General features: G+C 42.4%; 1 protein-coding gene across 1 annotated transcript in view; it reads left to right on the forward strand.

The window, feature by feature from the left end:
* The first annotated feature begins 4074 nt into the window (after window positions 1-4074).
* Window positions 4075-16002, forward strand: part of LOC125706644 (neural-cadherin-like) — a 132860-nt gene continuing 120932 nt past the window's right edge. The window contains exon 1 of the mRNA XM_048973401.1: window positions 4075-5285. Coding sequence (XP_048829358.1) covers window positions 4280-5285 — 1006 coding nt within the window. The 5' untranslated portion in view covers window positions 4075-4279. The remainder of the gene's footprint in view (window positions 5286-16002) is intronic.

Below are 16002 nucleotides of genomic sequence, written 5' to 3' on the forward strand. Positions count from 1 at the left end.
TTGTGTACTGCAGACTTTTACATTTGTTTGCACCACACTGTCTGCACAGCCTTTGCACTTTGTCTGTTTTGCACTATATGCGTGTTCATCTGTACACTGCATACTTGCTGCCGCCTGCAGAAGAATTTCCTCCTGGGATGAGGGAAGTTTCCCTCCTGGGAAGTTTATCTTAATCTTGAATCTGGAGACGTTAGCCGGCCCTTTCCCCTTTCTTGACTTGCCGAATGCCCGTTCGGTGAGCTGCTTTGGGATCACCGCGGGCTCCTCTGCATGCCACATGCTCTCGCTTCGCAGGCTGAGTGAAGGAGGTAACAGTTATGAGTGTTTCAGCTTCACTGACATTTACTTTAATTGGCGTCTCCACACAGATGTTGTGAAGATAGGCAGCCACCTTCTCAGATTCTTTGTGGACACTTTGAAAGATCTGAAGGTCATTTTGAGGGAAAAAAACTTCAAAAGAAAAGAACTGAGCCAAAAATTCTGAGGGAAAAAAGATCACGGTATAGATTCACTGTTTTGATTCAGCTTTTTCATACGCAATTCAAAGGACACTTATGGTGGCCTGTTATTTGGTGTTTGTGTAATGAGCATGTTTACTTGCTGATTGTTCACGGCGATGGTGCTGATTGTCTTTCATGTGCTGAAGGCAGCATCGGGGTAAAGCACGCAGTGACAAGACACATGAAATACAACGGTACACTGCTAAAGTGTCAGTGTTGATGTAACAGTTACTTTAAAAAAAAAAACAAGAGATGGACGTCATTGTCAATATTTGTGTTTGAATTTCCATTAATGAATACTGTACTTATGTCAGGTGTGGTTAATAAGGTGAAAAACTGATACAGCCGTCATTAATAGTATGGTTATTGTTTGGGGCTTGTTCTAAGACCTCAATCAGAAGGCATTGACTGTGGTCATATGTATAATAGAGAAATGAAAAGGCAAATGTTTCAGAATCAGGAAAAGCCCAGGAACAGTGTGGAAAGAAAACAACCCTGAGCATTTAAATGAATGGATGTTTTCATCTTGGTTCCGAGCTGAATCCTGTGGTAATTTGAAGCAGCGTGACTTGTTTAGAATACAAATACAGCCCATCTGACATGCTACAAAACATCAGGAGAATCGCTGCCTAATTTCCTTTATTTTTTGTCACAGCAGAGAAAATAGTTGCTATTATTATTATGAGTATTAGCTTAACACCAGGCATCCATCTGCATGTGCAGTGAGCTTTGTGTCACACCAGGGTGCCTGGTGTCAATGCACATCTTAGGCCAGCTTTGGCTGTTCATCCTGCAGCAAGAAGAGGGTTTTGAAAGCCTCCCCTGTGCCACACCAGTCAAAGTCCGACAGTGGGCTCCCGACCGTGCTGTGCTAGATGATCCATGTGGTACGGACCCCCCAAAATCTCAAGCTGGCTCACGTCCTGCTGCAGATGCGTGGGTTGGCTCAGTCCTTCTACATCTCACTGATGCTCAGAACCTCACCACCGTCGACCAGGCATTCTGTGTGTCCTTTATTCTGCCCTTCTGCAGAAGCCCTGTACTGTTCTTTACTCGATGCTTCTGAAGAGTGTGGCTCTGTGTATACAACCCTGCAGTCAGCCCCATTTTACCTCAATTAGGGGGCTAGTGAGCCATCCTCTCCCCCCGAGAGCTCACCGCTGTTTCATCAGAACAGCCGGTGTCTCATTACCTCACAGTTTATATGCATATTGTGTAGAAGGGCAGCCAGGATGGTTTATCATCAATACCTAATTTGGACGGTGGCCTGTTCATGTTGTTGGGCAGAGTTGCAAAGTTGGGCAGTTTTCTTTTTAAAGGCTAAGCATATGTTGCCTCATTTACAGCATCCGGTACATCACAGTGTTGACAAGGATACAATTTGCCGTTGGCAGACATGCTTGTATGGCAGCTTGAATGATGTGCCTTAGCCAATGCTGTGTGTTGTTTCTTTAATCCCCCTCACACTCCATCGGCACAATTCCACTCTCGGGTTCGAATGCACCGCAGAATACATTCGCAGAGCGACGATACGCACACAGGGCCCCCCTCACCAGTAACCCTGAGCTGGTGCTCGGGTGTCGACATTTGGGTCGCAGTTGGCATTGCAACGCGACGCATGTGGAAAATTCAGGCTCCGCTTTCAGCAGATTTCATTCACATTTTTGAGTTGTTTTATAGATCCAGTGCAAAGAAAAAAACGAATGTAAATCTGTTTCTTTTTCATTTTGCAAAGTTTGTGGAAGCTTTAACTGTTTTATGCATAGATGAATGGTAATATATATATATATATATATATATATATATATATATATATATATATATATATATATATATATATATAAAGCAATAAAAATATCTAAAAGCTCATCAAAATCACACTACAGTATATGATTTAATAAAGATACATCAGAGAGGGAAAGTGGGACACATTGCAGTGACGGATATTGGTAAAGCACTGGGAGAGTATAATATATGGGTGGAGTATAATATATGGGTGCAAGTATGATGTTGTATCGTCTGTTATCAAAGCCATACACTTGCTTTGATATTGTCAGCAGTATATGCTGACTTCATATGCACATACTATGTGAACATGTAACTGCGTGTTGTAGGAACCACAATTATAATTATCTGTGCTTTAAACTGCATAAAACAGCAGTGGATTTTTTTCCCAAAGGACTAATGAGACGAAATTTGAAATATTTGCGTCAAACTGCTGTGTACTGCACGTCAGAGGAGTGCATAAGTGCTAAATTTGTGGTTACCGCTGGCGACAGAGTTGCTGATCTTTACTAAATCCATGACAATCTCAAAGAGCGTGACGCGGCGTTCTTCAAAGCAATGCCAGTCCATGAGGATTACGGCAGTAGTCCTTCACTCTTCAGCAAAGGAGGGACCCAAAAGACAGCTCACAACTGCCACAGAACTATCACAAAGAAGGAAAGTGAATATCAACCCAAAGTAATGACCTGACTTACCTGGCCTCTGTACCTCAGTCTGGTTAAACCTTTATGGACAGTAGAGTCAAAGCAAAACGGCCCTGATTCTCGCCGAATCGCTGCAGAACAGGTGGGCATGTTCGTGTTTGTGAAGCTGTTAGAGCAAATGGTGGCCAATTCGTCGAATCCAGGAATTCGGCAGTTCTTAAACTTTTCGAGCGCTGCTGTGGTATTCCATATATTTTGTTTCATGTATTTCCATGTATTTTTAATAGGCAAATATTTACATACAAATACAATGTAAAGCATTTTCAGGATCTATTTTCCGGAACGTTTACTGAAACGTTTGACCGCTGAAATACATATATATGCAGTGAATATGTTTATTTCCACGGGTGAAACATTTGCATCTTTATGGACATTGTGGGCGGCTCAGGGGGGACCAGCGCTGCCACACATTTCCAAGGCTGGACCTCTGAATGCCGCCTCTGTATGTGTGAAGTTTGCATGTCTTCCCTGGGTAGTGAGTGTTTCTTTCTACAAGTACAAAGACATGCAGTTAATTAGTGTTTCTAAATTGGCCATAGTGTGTGTGCCTCGGGAGTCTCACTCTGAAAGGGGGGGGGGGGCATTACAAGGCCATCTGGTTTTAATGAAAATGAACACACTATTTAAACTAATTAGTGTAGATTTACTTGGGGTAGAGGGGGGTGGGAGTGGTTAAAATATTGTACGGGGGCTAAAGCCCAAGTGATCCCGGCAGTGATAAATAGTTACATGATGGATAATGAAAGTTCTTGATGAAAGTTACAGGTTTCTTCGTGTATGTGTAGGACACATCTCCATAATAATCATTTAAAATGCAGACATGAGGGTCGATCGTTAACTTAAGTCTAATTTAGTCTTAAGCGTAAATATCGGTTAGGTTAATTTACTTAATAATTAGTTTTGCCGAATTAAAACCAGAACTTGTTTATTTCTCCTCCCCCTTGCGGTTTAATTTATGCGGCGTTGGGGAGGGGGGATACAAAGTTGTAATATTTGGTTACGGGTGGACATCTGTAGTCACGTGGAGCAGGATTCCCCGAGGATTCCCCCGAAAGTATAAGCCGTCTCCCAGCCGAGGCGCTGTCCGGTGCATCTCGCTTCTTCAGAGATGCATGAGCAGATCGACCCTCACAGTGCGATCGGGCTGCGCAGAGGAGCAGGTGTATCGCGGGGACCGGCGAGCTCAGCGTGATCCGTACATGCCGACGGGATTAACGCACAGTTCCGTACTGGTGATTTATCAGAAAACTAAGTCTTGGTCCGTAGTCGGTGGTGCACCCTCGAAGAGCCATGATTTGGACTGCTTTAATACTGTGTTTCGTAACTTTGACTTTTGGGAATAAAACAGACGTGCGGCTGCCTTTCTTCCACGGGCATGTTTTTGAGAACTGTCCACCAGGATCCAAGGTAAATGGAATTAGCATCCCATTCAGACGGATAGATGCGCAGAAATGGTGTGTGGCGGCAGGTAGGCACGTAAAACTCCTGGGGCAAAGCAGCGACCACTTCCACGTCTTTGCTCATCACAAGAGCGGACATTTCTTGCTGAGAACCGCAGAAATGCTGGACAGGGAAGAACAATCCGAATACATCATTGGGCTCGGTTTATGCTGCCAAAGTTGCGATGGCGCTCACCTTGTGGTAGCCGAAGTCGCGTCCCTGAAAATCGACATACTGGACACGAACGACCACCAGCCCACATTCCCCTATTCCGACGTGAAGATAACTTTGGATGATGCCACAGCCCTCAGATCTGTTGTGTTCAAGGCGGCAGCCCATGACATAGACAGTGGCAAAAATGCGGAATTGATTTACTTCACACTTCCAAAAAATAACAGTTTCTATGCGGTGCCAAAAACCGGTGATATTATTTTGGTGGATTCCATACTGGGATTTGCCAGCCCGATAAACTTCGAGGTGTTTGCCAGAGACCGCGGTTGGCCCTGCCGCACAAGTAAGAGTCTGAAGATCGAGATAATTCCTGGGCTCTGGGCAGCGGTGCAGCCGTCCGGCACCGGCGCGTCCGCCCGCGGAATCTCACGGAGGTCCCGCTCCCTCCTGGTGTCCGATAGCTCCCTGGTTATTAACGTGTCCGAAGATGCCGGTATTGGATCAGTTGTAATGAATCTTATGCCGGTGAAATTTCAAACGGCTAGTTTTGAACTGATGAACCCAAGTTCCGAGACCAGTCCGGTCATGGTGAGTCGCGACAGCGGGGATGTCGTTATTGCCCGGCGACTGGACAGAGAGACGGAGCCGGTCATAGACATGATTGTTAAAATACAAGATAAGCAAGGTGAGTGTAACCCAGAGTATCTAACAGAGATTTAGTAGTGATTGTCATTCAACTACTTTAAAACACCAATTTAAAAAAGCAATTAGCCTATAACTTAAGTTCTCATAGACTGATGGGTGTCTGAGTTTAAAACAATCAATGACGTGTTAACTAAACAAATAAATAAATAAATAAATAAATAAATATAATACCACATCACCCTAGGGCCACGTTCCGCAAGTTATATCCTTAAGTTGAAAAGATTTTGCTGGAAATCATGTGACCGATTCCACGTTTCCTCGCTTCTTTTCTCGTGCGGTTGACATATTTGACATACAAGCATTTCAGCGGATTCGGCGCCGTACTTTAATTATTATTGTATATATGTCGAATTTGAGCATTATGCCACAGAGAGTGCTAAATGTAGCCCATGTAAAAGACAATATTTAGTTCTTTATTTTAGAGTTACAACACGATGTATGCAATTCCAAAGTCCGCCCCCCTCGGTAAAGATCACATTAATTGTCACAGTGAAGCCTATAGATTTGCTTCGTAATTCACAGTTAATGGTGATTGCGGCAAATTAACTGCTGCACTTAATTAGCCTCCCATGCTGGCAGTTTGGGAAATCATAGTGTTGGGTGCGGTATTTTTGTTGAAAGTCAGTCTAATTGGTAATTTTGTGTTTGTATTTATTAGTCATGTATTGTATTACTTATTATGTATCAAGCTATATACGACGTTATGAAGAATAACGATAACGTACTTCATTATACATCATGTTATGATTGCAGTACGATAACGGAATACTTTTTACACTCTTTACACCTTAGTGCTCTTTACAAATTTACTAAATAGATAGTTCTGTTATTAATTATTTGATCTATTAATCCTATATCGCAATTACGAAACTAATGCACCAAACCTTTATTTCTCTTATTTTTGAGTAAATATTACTGGAGAAAAATATATGGTGAAAAAATGTTTAAAAAAAAAAATTATGGAACACCACAAGAAATGCGGTAGAGGAATATTGTTGGCAATTTAGCATTTACACCTGCTAAAGGAAATTGCTCTCCCTTGGATGTTGGGGATTAGATCCACAGGCTAGTGCGTTTATGTGTGTGTGTGTGTGTGTGTGTGTGTATTGCTGTGTTATGCAGTGACTGTGTATTTCAGTGTTATAAATTGACAGACAGATTCATAAAATAAACGCAAACTGCTGTGCTAATGGCAGAATAGAGTCAGAAAAGACAATAATAGCGTAGAGTGGAACAGAATTCTGTAGGCTCCTTCTTCATTTATGCCATCTTGATAATAGTAATTAAAAATTGTTCCCGTTAATTAATAAGGTCACCACAAAACCTGGGGAAACCACACTATTCCCCTGACCAGGTCAGTACACAGCCTATCCTCTTCTGCTGCTGAATATGACAATCAACCCATAGTCATTTTGCTTATTCTCAGTGTGAAATTGACTTTGCTGAGGAACAGGGGAGGATGTGAGGTATTAGCCTTGCGACTTCTGCCTTATATTACAACGTATTACCGAATATGCGGTTCAACATTTGACCCTACGGTACTCAGACACGACTTACAGAAGTATTCAATGCGTCATTAACCTTTTAATAAGCACCAGTTTAAACCTTGGGGGGAAAAAGATGCAGAGTTGTACCAAGTTTCTCAAACCCCTTTACTCCGTTGTGGAGGCTATTAGTGTCGAGAATATATTGTTTCTCTAAATAATTTAGGTACCTAGTGCACAGTACTGAAATTTTAAATGTCTGCCACTAAGAATTGATTCGGAGTAAAATGACTGCTGCTGTTAAAGCAGTTTCCTATAATCCACTAACAAAATCGTGCTTATTAATCCATAGTCGCAATATCCATTCGTTTGGGTTGTTTTAGTTACAGTTTCCAGTGATTATTCATACCTAATTGCTCCGTATGTAAATAAGTTAGCAATTATTAAGCTATACTTTTTAAATTTCAGAATAGATGCATGCACATCTACGCATTGTTTGATGCATTCACTTCACTTTTACGGCTGGTATAATTTTTCTCAATTCACTTAAGAGAATGTTGTTTTCCGGCTATTACGTTTTCGGGAGTTACCGTATAAATCACTCTAGCATAGCTGGATAAAGAAAGACTATGTTTTAATGATCAAAATACTAAAGCATTATTTTAAAATCTGGCTATTATTACTATTACGATATCCTAAATTACTGTAAAATGGTTTTAGTGAGTTTCACCCCGAATATGCCCAGAAATGGGGAGGGGGAAAAAAGTTTAATTTTAATCTATTTGCCTTAACTGCGGCGTTCCTCCGTAACAGGTCGCCTTAAACCCTTTAAAGTGGAGATGCTCCGGAACCTCTTCCTCATCTTTTCGCATTTGTCGTCTGATCCCATCGAATTTTCTTTGATTTTATGCCCTTGGAGTGCTGCGCATTTGCCAGAAACCTTTAAAATTCATTAAATCCCCGATTTGTTGCGATCCTGTTTTTCTGCCTCTTTCATATGTGCATTTACTTTTGTGCGTGACTCGTTACGCTAATCGGAGGTAACTTGTATGTTTGATTGGCTGTTGCGTTTTAATTGTTGTCTGTCTAGGAAGCTGTGATTCCCATTGGTAACCAGTGCGGGATGAATAGATGCGTAGGTCTTAATATTTTAGTTTGAAAGATGTGCACGTTCACTTGTTTTGGAGGAAGAGTCTTGCGGACGCTTAGGATTTTTGGGAATGCTGAATATCATTTGGGTTTCATGACTTGAGGGAAGTGACTTCGGTGATCAGTCTTCTTCCAATCAATCCTTCCACTTGCTTCTGTCTGGCCTCTGGTTTTATGCTGCAGTTGCTATTTATGTTCCTCTTCTGAGGGGTAAAACTGAGCACTGGAGACCACAGAGGAGTCGCAGTGTTCATGATGCAATTCTGAAATCATGAATCCAATCAACATTTTTAAATACTGCGAGAGCAGACCATTTACACAGACCCCCGACACATGGCGGTGTTCACTACTGTGCGTTCACTACCATGTGTACTGCGTTTGCTGTGTACTACAAGTCACATGTCCATACGGATGTTACTATGGATACATAATCCATGATACATCAGTCTTAGCTGAATCCCTCTCCTCTTCAATTTCTATTTACTACCAATTCCTTGTTCTTTTGATAGAAATGCTATCTGCTGGTAGGATGACCTCACCTCTGAACAGCGCCGTTTGGCAAGTGTGAATCGGTTTCCACACACGCAAAAAAACATCGTTTGAACTCAGACAAAGACAAGCTGGGCATTGTTTCCAAAGAATAGTTCCACATCAGATATAGTTGTTCTGTTAGATTTTTTTTTATTGTTTTATTGACCTTCTCTGGAAGGCAAACAGTTATAAACTTGCCTGCAAGCACCCTTCCTCAGGGATGGGGCAATTTATTAATGTCCGGCTGGAAAACCAAATATGGTAGGTTTTTGCTCTTTTTTTCTTAGAACTTTCCAGTCAGCCTCTTTACTCTGTAAGGTCAGAGCACACTCCCTCAGCCTGAATGCTACCAGGCTCTCTTTTTTTTGTAATGCCTCTGTTTTTGAGGCACTCTGTGCCGCTGACCGTGACTCTCCCCATGGACAGAGCAGTAATGGTCTGGGATATATTTAACTTTGTGGGTGTACAGCCAGCGGTGGCACGGGGTCACTCGGTGTTCGAAACTGTCTGCCTCACTGCTCTCAGCTGCCTCCTAGCACTGCCTTCCCTTGCTGCCCCTGGAGGCACGGGGGTGGGTGGAGTGGAGGGGGCATTTATGTCAGGCATGAAGAGGAATCGCCATCCCCACTGGTTTTTCCGTGGGAGCCTTGCATGGCTCCGCTGCTGTTCCTCTTCCCCTTTATGCACAGAGGCCCTGGCTGGATGAGATAGAGGGGCCCGGAAGGGATGAGTGGGCTAACAGAAGCCTCACAGCATTACGCCCCCCCCCGGGTCCTGGACGGCGAGGGGAGGACAAGTGTGTCAGTCTGATGGTCTCACGCCACTCCGCAACCTCTCCGCCCGAACAGCCATCAACATGCTTCCGCCCGAGCAGATGTCCCCGCATTTAGCCGGCGCCCGCTACACGACCATTCTGGCAAAATCTTTTAATCTGGTTAGAAAGAGCCGGAGAATTACGCGGCATACTGAAAACATCTTCAGCGGGGGAAGGAGCGCCGTGGGTATTAATCAGAGCCTTGTACCCAACAAGCTGCTTATGGTAAACTGTGACGGCACGCACAGATGAAAGCCACACTGATGTGGAAAGTCATATGCCGGGAATGGATAACGCTCACCTCCGATTCCGGCCTGCCGCTTAGCCTTTGCGCTAGTCTGCCTTTGGCCCGAAACTGACACAGTCCACAGCAGAATACCCCTAGTAACGGAACCATTAGCAGTACAAGTTCTTGACATTATTTTGCATTTTCCTGTGCCCCCAATAAGTTGCCTGGAGTTCAGGCACGTGGCAAATAAATAGATGATAATGGCGATTCTGTGGGAAGACCTAGATTCCCTCTACCAGAGGCTGATTGGTGATGCCGTCTCCCGCGGGCGGGATTCAGGCGCTGTATGCTGCTGCTATAGGCTACTTATGCAGTGGGTAAGATCTCCCTATGCATCAGCTGTACGGCATAGCCAGTCCTGCACTGAATCTAGTTAAACCCCACTTCTGGCAATGAACAGATTAATGTCTGCAAAGATCACAGATCATTTATTCCGGTTTAATAGATTTGGGGAATGATAACAGGGAAAATTATGATAAATGCAAACCAATGGGATGCAATCCACAGGCTTCTTCCTCAAGGCTGCAGTAATATAGTAGCCAGGCGATGGTGATATGGGCCTCAGGGAAACAGGAAGCTGAAACCTGGGTCCTTCTGCGCTCTGTATGTATCCACATGTTCCCTGTAACAGTGTCACCCTGTTTTTGGAGACGGCGAGTATGAGGCTGAGGAAGTTGTAGCTGACAGTGATCCTCGGGTGGCTTAGTTATCAAAAAGGGCCGTGGCTTTGTTAAATGAGAGACGACCCCCCCCGGTGTAATGCCGCTCCCCTCCACCTGCCTCATGCTCACCTTTGGCCACCAACCTCCGTATCTAGTACCTCTACCCAAGTGCTTTATGTGCTTTACACGAATCTCTGCTGATGTTGTGCCCCAATGTCTTATGAATATCAATTTAGCAATAAATCGTAGAGTAAGAAAAGCACAACACTGGGGTAGGACAACAAAAATAAAACAGGATAGCTAATTAAACAGTACAGTATAAGACCAGTCATCAATGTAAATAATGTTCTCTGTGGTGCTTGGAATAGGCTCAGTTGCCCCCCTGCCCCCCACCCCGTTGTAACCCTGACAAAGATAAGTGCTTTGGAGATAGATGGCTTGGACAATACTACTAGTTTTAAGTAACCCTAAAGACTTGTGAGATTTAATAAGCAAAATTCATTAGATTACCATAATTAAAAAGAGGTATGAATCATTTCACATTGTTTGTTTTTTTTTGGAGGAAAAAGGCTGATAATTGGTTATTTTTCAGAAAATGTCTAGAATTATAAGGCACCACCTATAGTCAGTGTGTCCCGGTTTTGTAAATACCTAATGCAGCGCTTGCTGGTGTTTTTGACCGTCTGACTTTCTTCTGAGTGGCGTTGCTCCAAAGCAAAAGTGAATGTTACTAAAACGGATAAATTCAAGAGGTTTTTCTTCAGATAGAGACCAAATATGAAGCTTCTGCGTCGTTTTTCTCAAGAGACTTTGCACTTTCAAAAAAATTTGGCAGTGTTTTGACATTTTGCCACAACTACCCTACATATCTGACAGTCATGTCATGTTTTATTTGATTTATCTGAATTATATTTATAGCCTTTATTCTCAGAGAAAGGAAATCTACAATAGCAATAAGCTTAGTCTCCTATGGGGTTTCAAGTCTAACTAATAGCAATAATAACAGCAACAAGCAAATGCAACTCACTCGATTTTACGTCCCCTGTCTCTGTGATTTACTTGAGGTTTTAGCTGTTGATTTAATTTAGAGATAATATACTAGACTAGGCTTAGAAGTCGTATCACTGCAATGGACTTACAATCCATCCACATTGCAGAACTGACACGCTGTTTTTCCTGCTGTCGCAGTATAATCTGCTGCCAAAGTGAAACGTGTAACAACATATAAAAATCCCGATTGTCATGCTCAATTAAGCAGCCACCTACACCTTTGCAGTTCATCGCTATCTGCCAGAGCTCGTCTGAAACAAGCCTCTAATTCTGACCGTCGTGCCACGCGGTGTTTGTGGCAAAAATAACATGTTTATGCTGAAAGTTTGCTGCCAGACATTCTTACATCTGTGCCTTAGGTATGAGTGATAATTATGGCATGGATGCATTGGGGAATCACTAATGGGAGAGCCGTCAAGCTAATTATTAAAGCAGGAGGATACTGACCTAATGAAAATGACACAAATGGCTGACGATGGGAGAACTCAGAGGACATTCAAATGTTGTACTTCAAAAATATACAACATTCAAATTTATCTCTTATAATTAAGGTTGTCTGCGATGGGCTGGCCCCCCATCCTGGGTTGTTCCCAGCCTCGTGCCCATTGCTTCCGGGATAGGCTCCGGACCCCCCGCGACCCAATAGGATAAGCGGTTTGGAAAATGGATGGATGGATGGAATTAAGGTTGTGTGCATGATGTGAAAGACACCTCCAGCACACTGCAATGGAAAAATAAGAAAGCAATGAACGTCTTTCTGACAGGCACTGGTTATTATTGGGGTGACTTTTATATCTGTCCAAAAAACAAAAGCCTTGTACTATGTTAGATATCCAGCAATGTGGCTGTCTTAATTACACTGGTCTTTTGCCAATAGCAGAGAACCCCCGTCTCACTAATGTATGAAAATAACTTTTACTGTATACACAATGCTGTTGCAACAGTTTCCAGTAGTGCAAATATCTGTATTTGAACTGTCAATCTTCTTTAATTATGGATCCACATATGTCATTTTAGCACCTCTGATGTATCGCAGTATGGATGGCAATCAAAGGAGGGGTTTTCTTTTAGCTGCTTTTGAGCCTTTGCCAATTAAAGGCATTCTCCGTATGCACCCATCCAGTATGAACAACTCTGAAGGCACTTGCAGAAAACACAGCTCCTTGATGTCTGCACTGAATCCAGCGCTGCCTCCCCCCACCCACCCTTGCCGCGCTTTGAGAAGAACATTTGGTTCTGACGCTCCTCCTTGGGGGGTTTGGCATATCCGGCCTGGCCGTGGCCCAGCAAGCGTGAAGTTAAGATTTAACTCAGGGACACAAATGGCTCCTCTTTTGCAGAACAACAAATCTTCTTCTCTCGCAGTACTTGTTTCGGGGTGACCTCTTTATCTTTTTGTCAAACACAGATGCCTTGCAGTACATTACGGCCGCAGTGCGGATCTCTCAATTACGGCGGCCTTTTGCCAACAGACAACCCCGTAACGCAAAGTGCTATTGCAACAATTGACAGTCATGCTTATTTTTCCGTTTTACGTTGCGTGCTGCACTGCTGTCTTTCTTTTTTCTTGAAGCTGGTTCAATATCTCACCAGGCAGCTAATGTTTGAAAACATGACGAAAATGAATATGAACAATTTAAGCTGGCAGACTGACTGACTGACTGACAAACAGATGCACACATTTTCCTGGCAACAGTGCCCCACCCCCTCTACTCTCAATTTGGCACATGGATTTCCCACCCCGAAATGCTATATTTGTATTATGTATCTGGGTCCCTCATGATCAGTGGACAGGAAATGTTCCCCATTTGCTGAAGCTCTTGGATGTGAACTGTCCTACTCTATGAAACTAATTGGACATGAGGATTTAGGGAAAGAAATTGGTGTATCATGGGGAGAAACTGAAAGTCAGGTCTCAAATTGACATTATATGGCTAAGTAAAGGACAGCATGATTGATCGGTGGTGTAGCCATTCATGTCCAGTCCTGTTTCAATGAGCTTGGCATGTTTTCTGTTTAAGGTGCTCAGGCACAGTCGCCTGGACACAGTTACTGTGCTGGCTGTAAGATCTGTAGTGTGTTCCCAAGAACTTTATCATGCGTTTCTCTTATTTCTGTCCAATCTGTTTATTCCTGTAGGTCAATGCATACTACCCATTCTACCCATACTACCCAACGTAGCTGACATGTATTATCTTATATAATGGTTGCTAAATTCAAGCCTCCCCCTTTGTATGATCAGTAGATACAGTGTAAATTGTCTGTTCAGCATCAGGTCATCAGCATCATGGTGTGTCACCCATGAGGGAAAGTGGAGCCACATTGATTTTCAGATCACGCTGGAAGTCTGGAGTCTGGCAAAGGGATAATCGCTGCTGCTCTGTTAAACCCTAACTCAGCAGGTGATGATTTTTATGATGCTGAACACTCAGTCAGAAGTATATCCAAATTGCTCGAAATTTACTTAAGTTTAATTTTTCTTCAGTACATTTATAGCTCTTCAAGGTTAGTTCAGAGTTTCAGACGTTTTGAAAAATCTTCGGCTTTAGTTTAATAGTGTCCCTTTATAGATAGTAGGTCTCATATAGATAATAGATATGAGATTTAATATCCTCTTTATTATATACGTATGGTTGGGTGTCACCGTTTTCCTGTGGTTTTCTGCTTTGCTAAATGAATATCCCTCTTTTACCGTCTGTGAGATTGTACACTACGCTGCAGCAGGTTACTCCTGAATGTACTCTTCTCTTCTCAGATCATGTCTCCTTTCTCCTGTAAGTAAAATTGTTTTGCACGTTTTTTTTTGGACACACAGCGAATCAAAGAAACTTACTGACCACATTTATAAACCTACACATCTGCAGGAAAGACAGACATTTTTTTCCTATGTATCTGTAAGCAATTTTTTTCTTACCGCAGGAATACAAATAATCATTATTTGCTCAGTATGAAGCAGATCCTTGTTTGTTTACATCCCGTGAATCTCATCCGAAAGCAGAGATAAGTCTCTGCACCCAATTTTGTGTCGTCTGATTTATGTTTGCATATCTGATGTAGTGGTCGATTTTGCTTTTCTGTTTGGCCCAATACTTACATTTCAAAGTACAGCATCACATTCGGGGGCATGTTTATTCAGGGCCTTGACACCATGCATTGGAGCTAATACTATATACTTAATGACAGGTACAAAAAAGAGAGCCAATACGTAGCTGACATATAGAAATTAATCAGTGCTATATGGTGCAAGTAGAGGTTCAGAAGGTTTTAGAATTCAGTACTATGGGTAGAAATTATACAAATTACTCTGCCATGTTTGTTCTCTGTTAGCAAACAGTATATCTGAATCACAAGACATTTCTATCATTCTCTCTATACTGCAGCTATAATACTGATTCCTGGGGACTTTCATAGGCAAGATGACTTAATGCACTTCTGTAATAATGACCACATCACTCCAGACAAGTAGGACCTGCGAAAGTCCCTCTATTTCCGCTTTCATCTCTCAGTCCTCCAGCGCTGCAGTTGTTCTTCCCTTCAGAATCCTCCTGAGCTTTCATTGATGTGCTGTAAGCATTTACATGAGCCCCGCTCATTTAGCCTATAGATCAAATAGGATATTAGTCAAAGAACATGTGTATAGTCAAACCTTTATATAGCCTTTGTTTGTTTTCCACCTGTCCTGACGGAAATTATGGCACAATCAAGGTGCATATGGTCATCAGCGTGCGTGACTATGGCACCTAGTGCACCAGTTAATGAGGTTCTCATTAATTATCTGGTGTAAATCTCTCTCTCCGTCACCTGATTGTATATTTGGTGGAGCAGGGCTTGACTATGTGTAAACCTTCTTATCTCTCTAAAAACCCCAACCTGAGATGAAATCGGAAATGCTGTACTTTCCATTTGTAGTATAATTAGCATTAATAGAGGTAGGCTTACATTGGAATGCTTCTTTTCAAACACGCATGCATGCACGCACACCCACACACGTTTGTATTCATATCTTTGTGGGGACCGTACAATCATTTCTGTGGGCAAAACCCTAATCCCAGCTACGATAACCTTAAGCCCCACACAGCCTTAACCTTAACCATAAGTAACCAAACAAAATACAAGACCTTTGTCATTTTTAGTGTTTTGATTTCAGCCACAGATTTTTTTGCAAAATTGAGTTCTCCCTTGTGGGGACTGAAGAAATGGTCCCCACAACATCAACATGACAGGTTTTTTATAACATTGTGGGGATATTTGCTTCCCACAATGTAATACAGTATATACAAAACCACACACACACACGCACACACACACGCACACACACACACACACATATGTACTGTGCTGAGCAGAAGTCTTAGACATGCAAAGAAGATGTTTAAGGCTATTTATCTGGGTAATAAATGTGTATTTGCTCAGAATAAAAGCAATTTAATATTAGAACATATACAAATGAACAGTAAGAATAAAAATACATTTTCTTCTGTATTATGAAAAGCTACACATATCTTGTTGGGTGGCTAGAAGCACACTGCGTCAGTTGCCAAACCTCTCCACAGGGGCACCCCAACCATTCTATGTGTTTGTTAAATTTCACTACCAGCTCACTTAATTAATTGAGTTAATTCATTAAATATCTGAGTGAGGTATTGATTAGACAAGCATGATGGGAGAGTGATCGTCAAAAAAATACATCCGTGTGTTGGAGGGTTGCTGCAAATGCA

This window comes from Brienomyrus brachyistius, chromosome 13, assembly GCF_023856365.1.
Source record: "Brienomyrus brachyistius isolate T26 chromosome 13, BBRACH_0.4, whole genome shotgun sequence".
Taxonomy (NCBI): Eukaryota; Metazoa; Chordata; class Actinopteri; order Osteoglossiformes; family Mormyridae; genus Brienomyrus; species Brienomyrus brachyistius.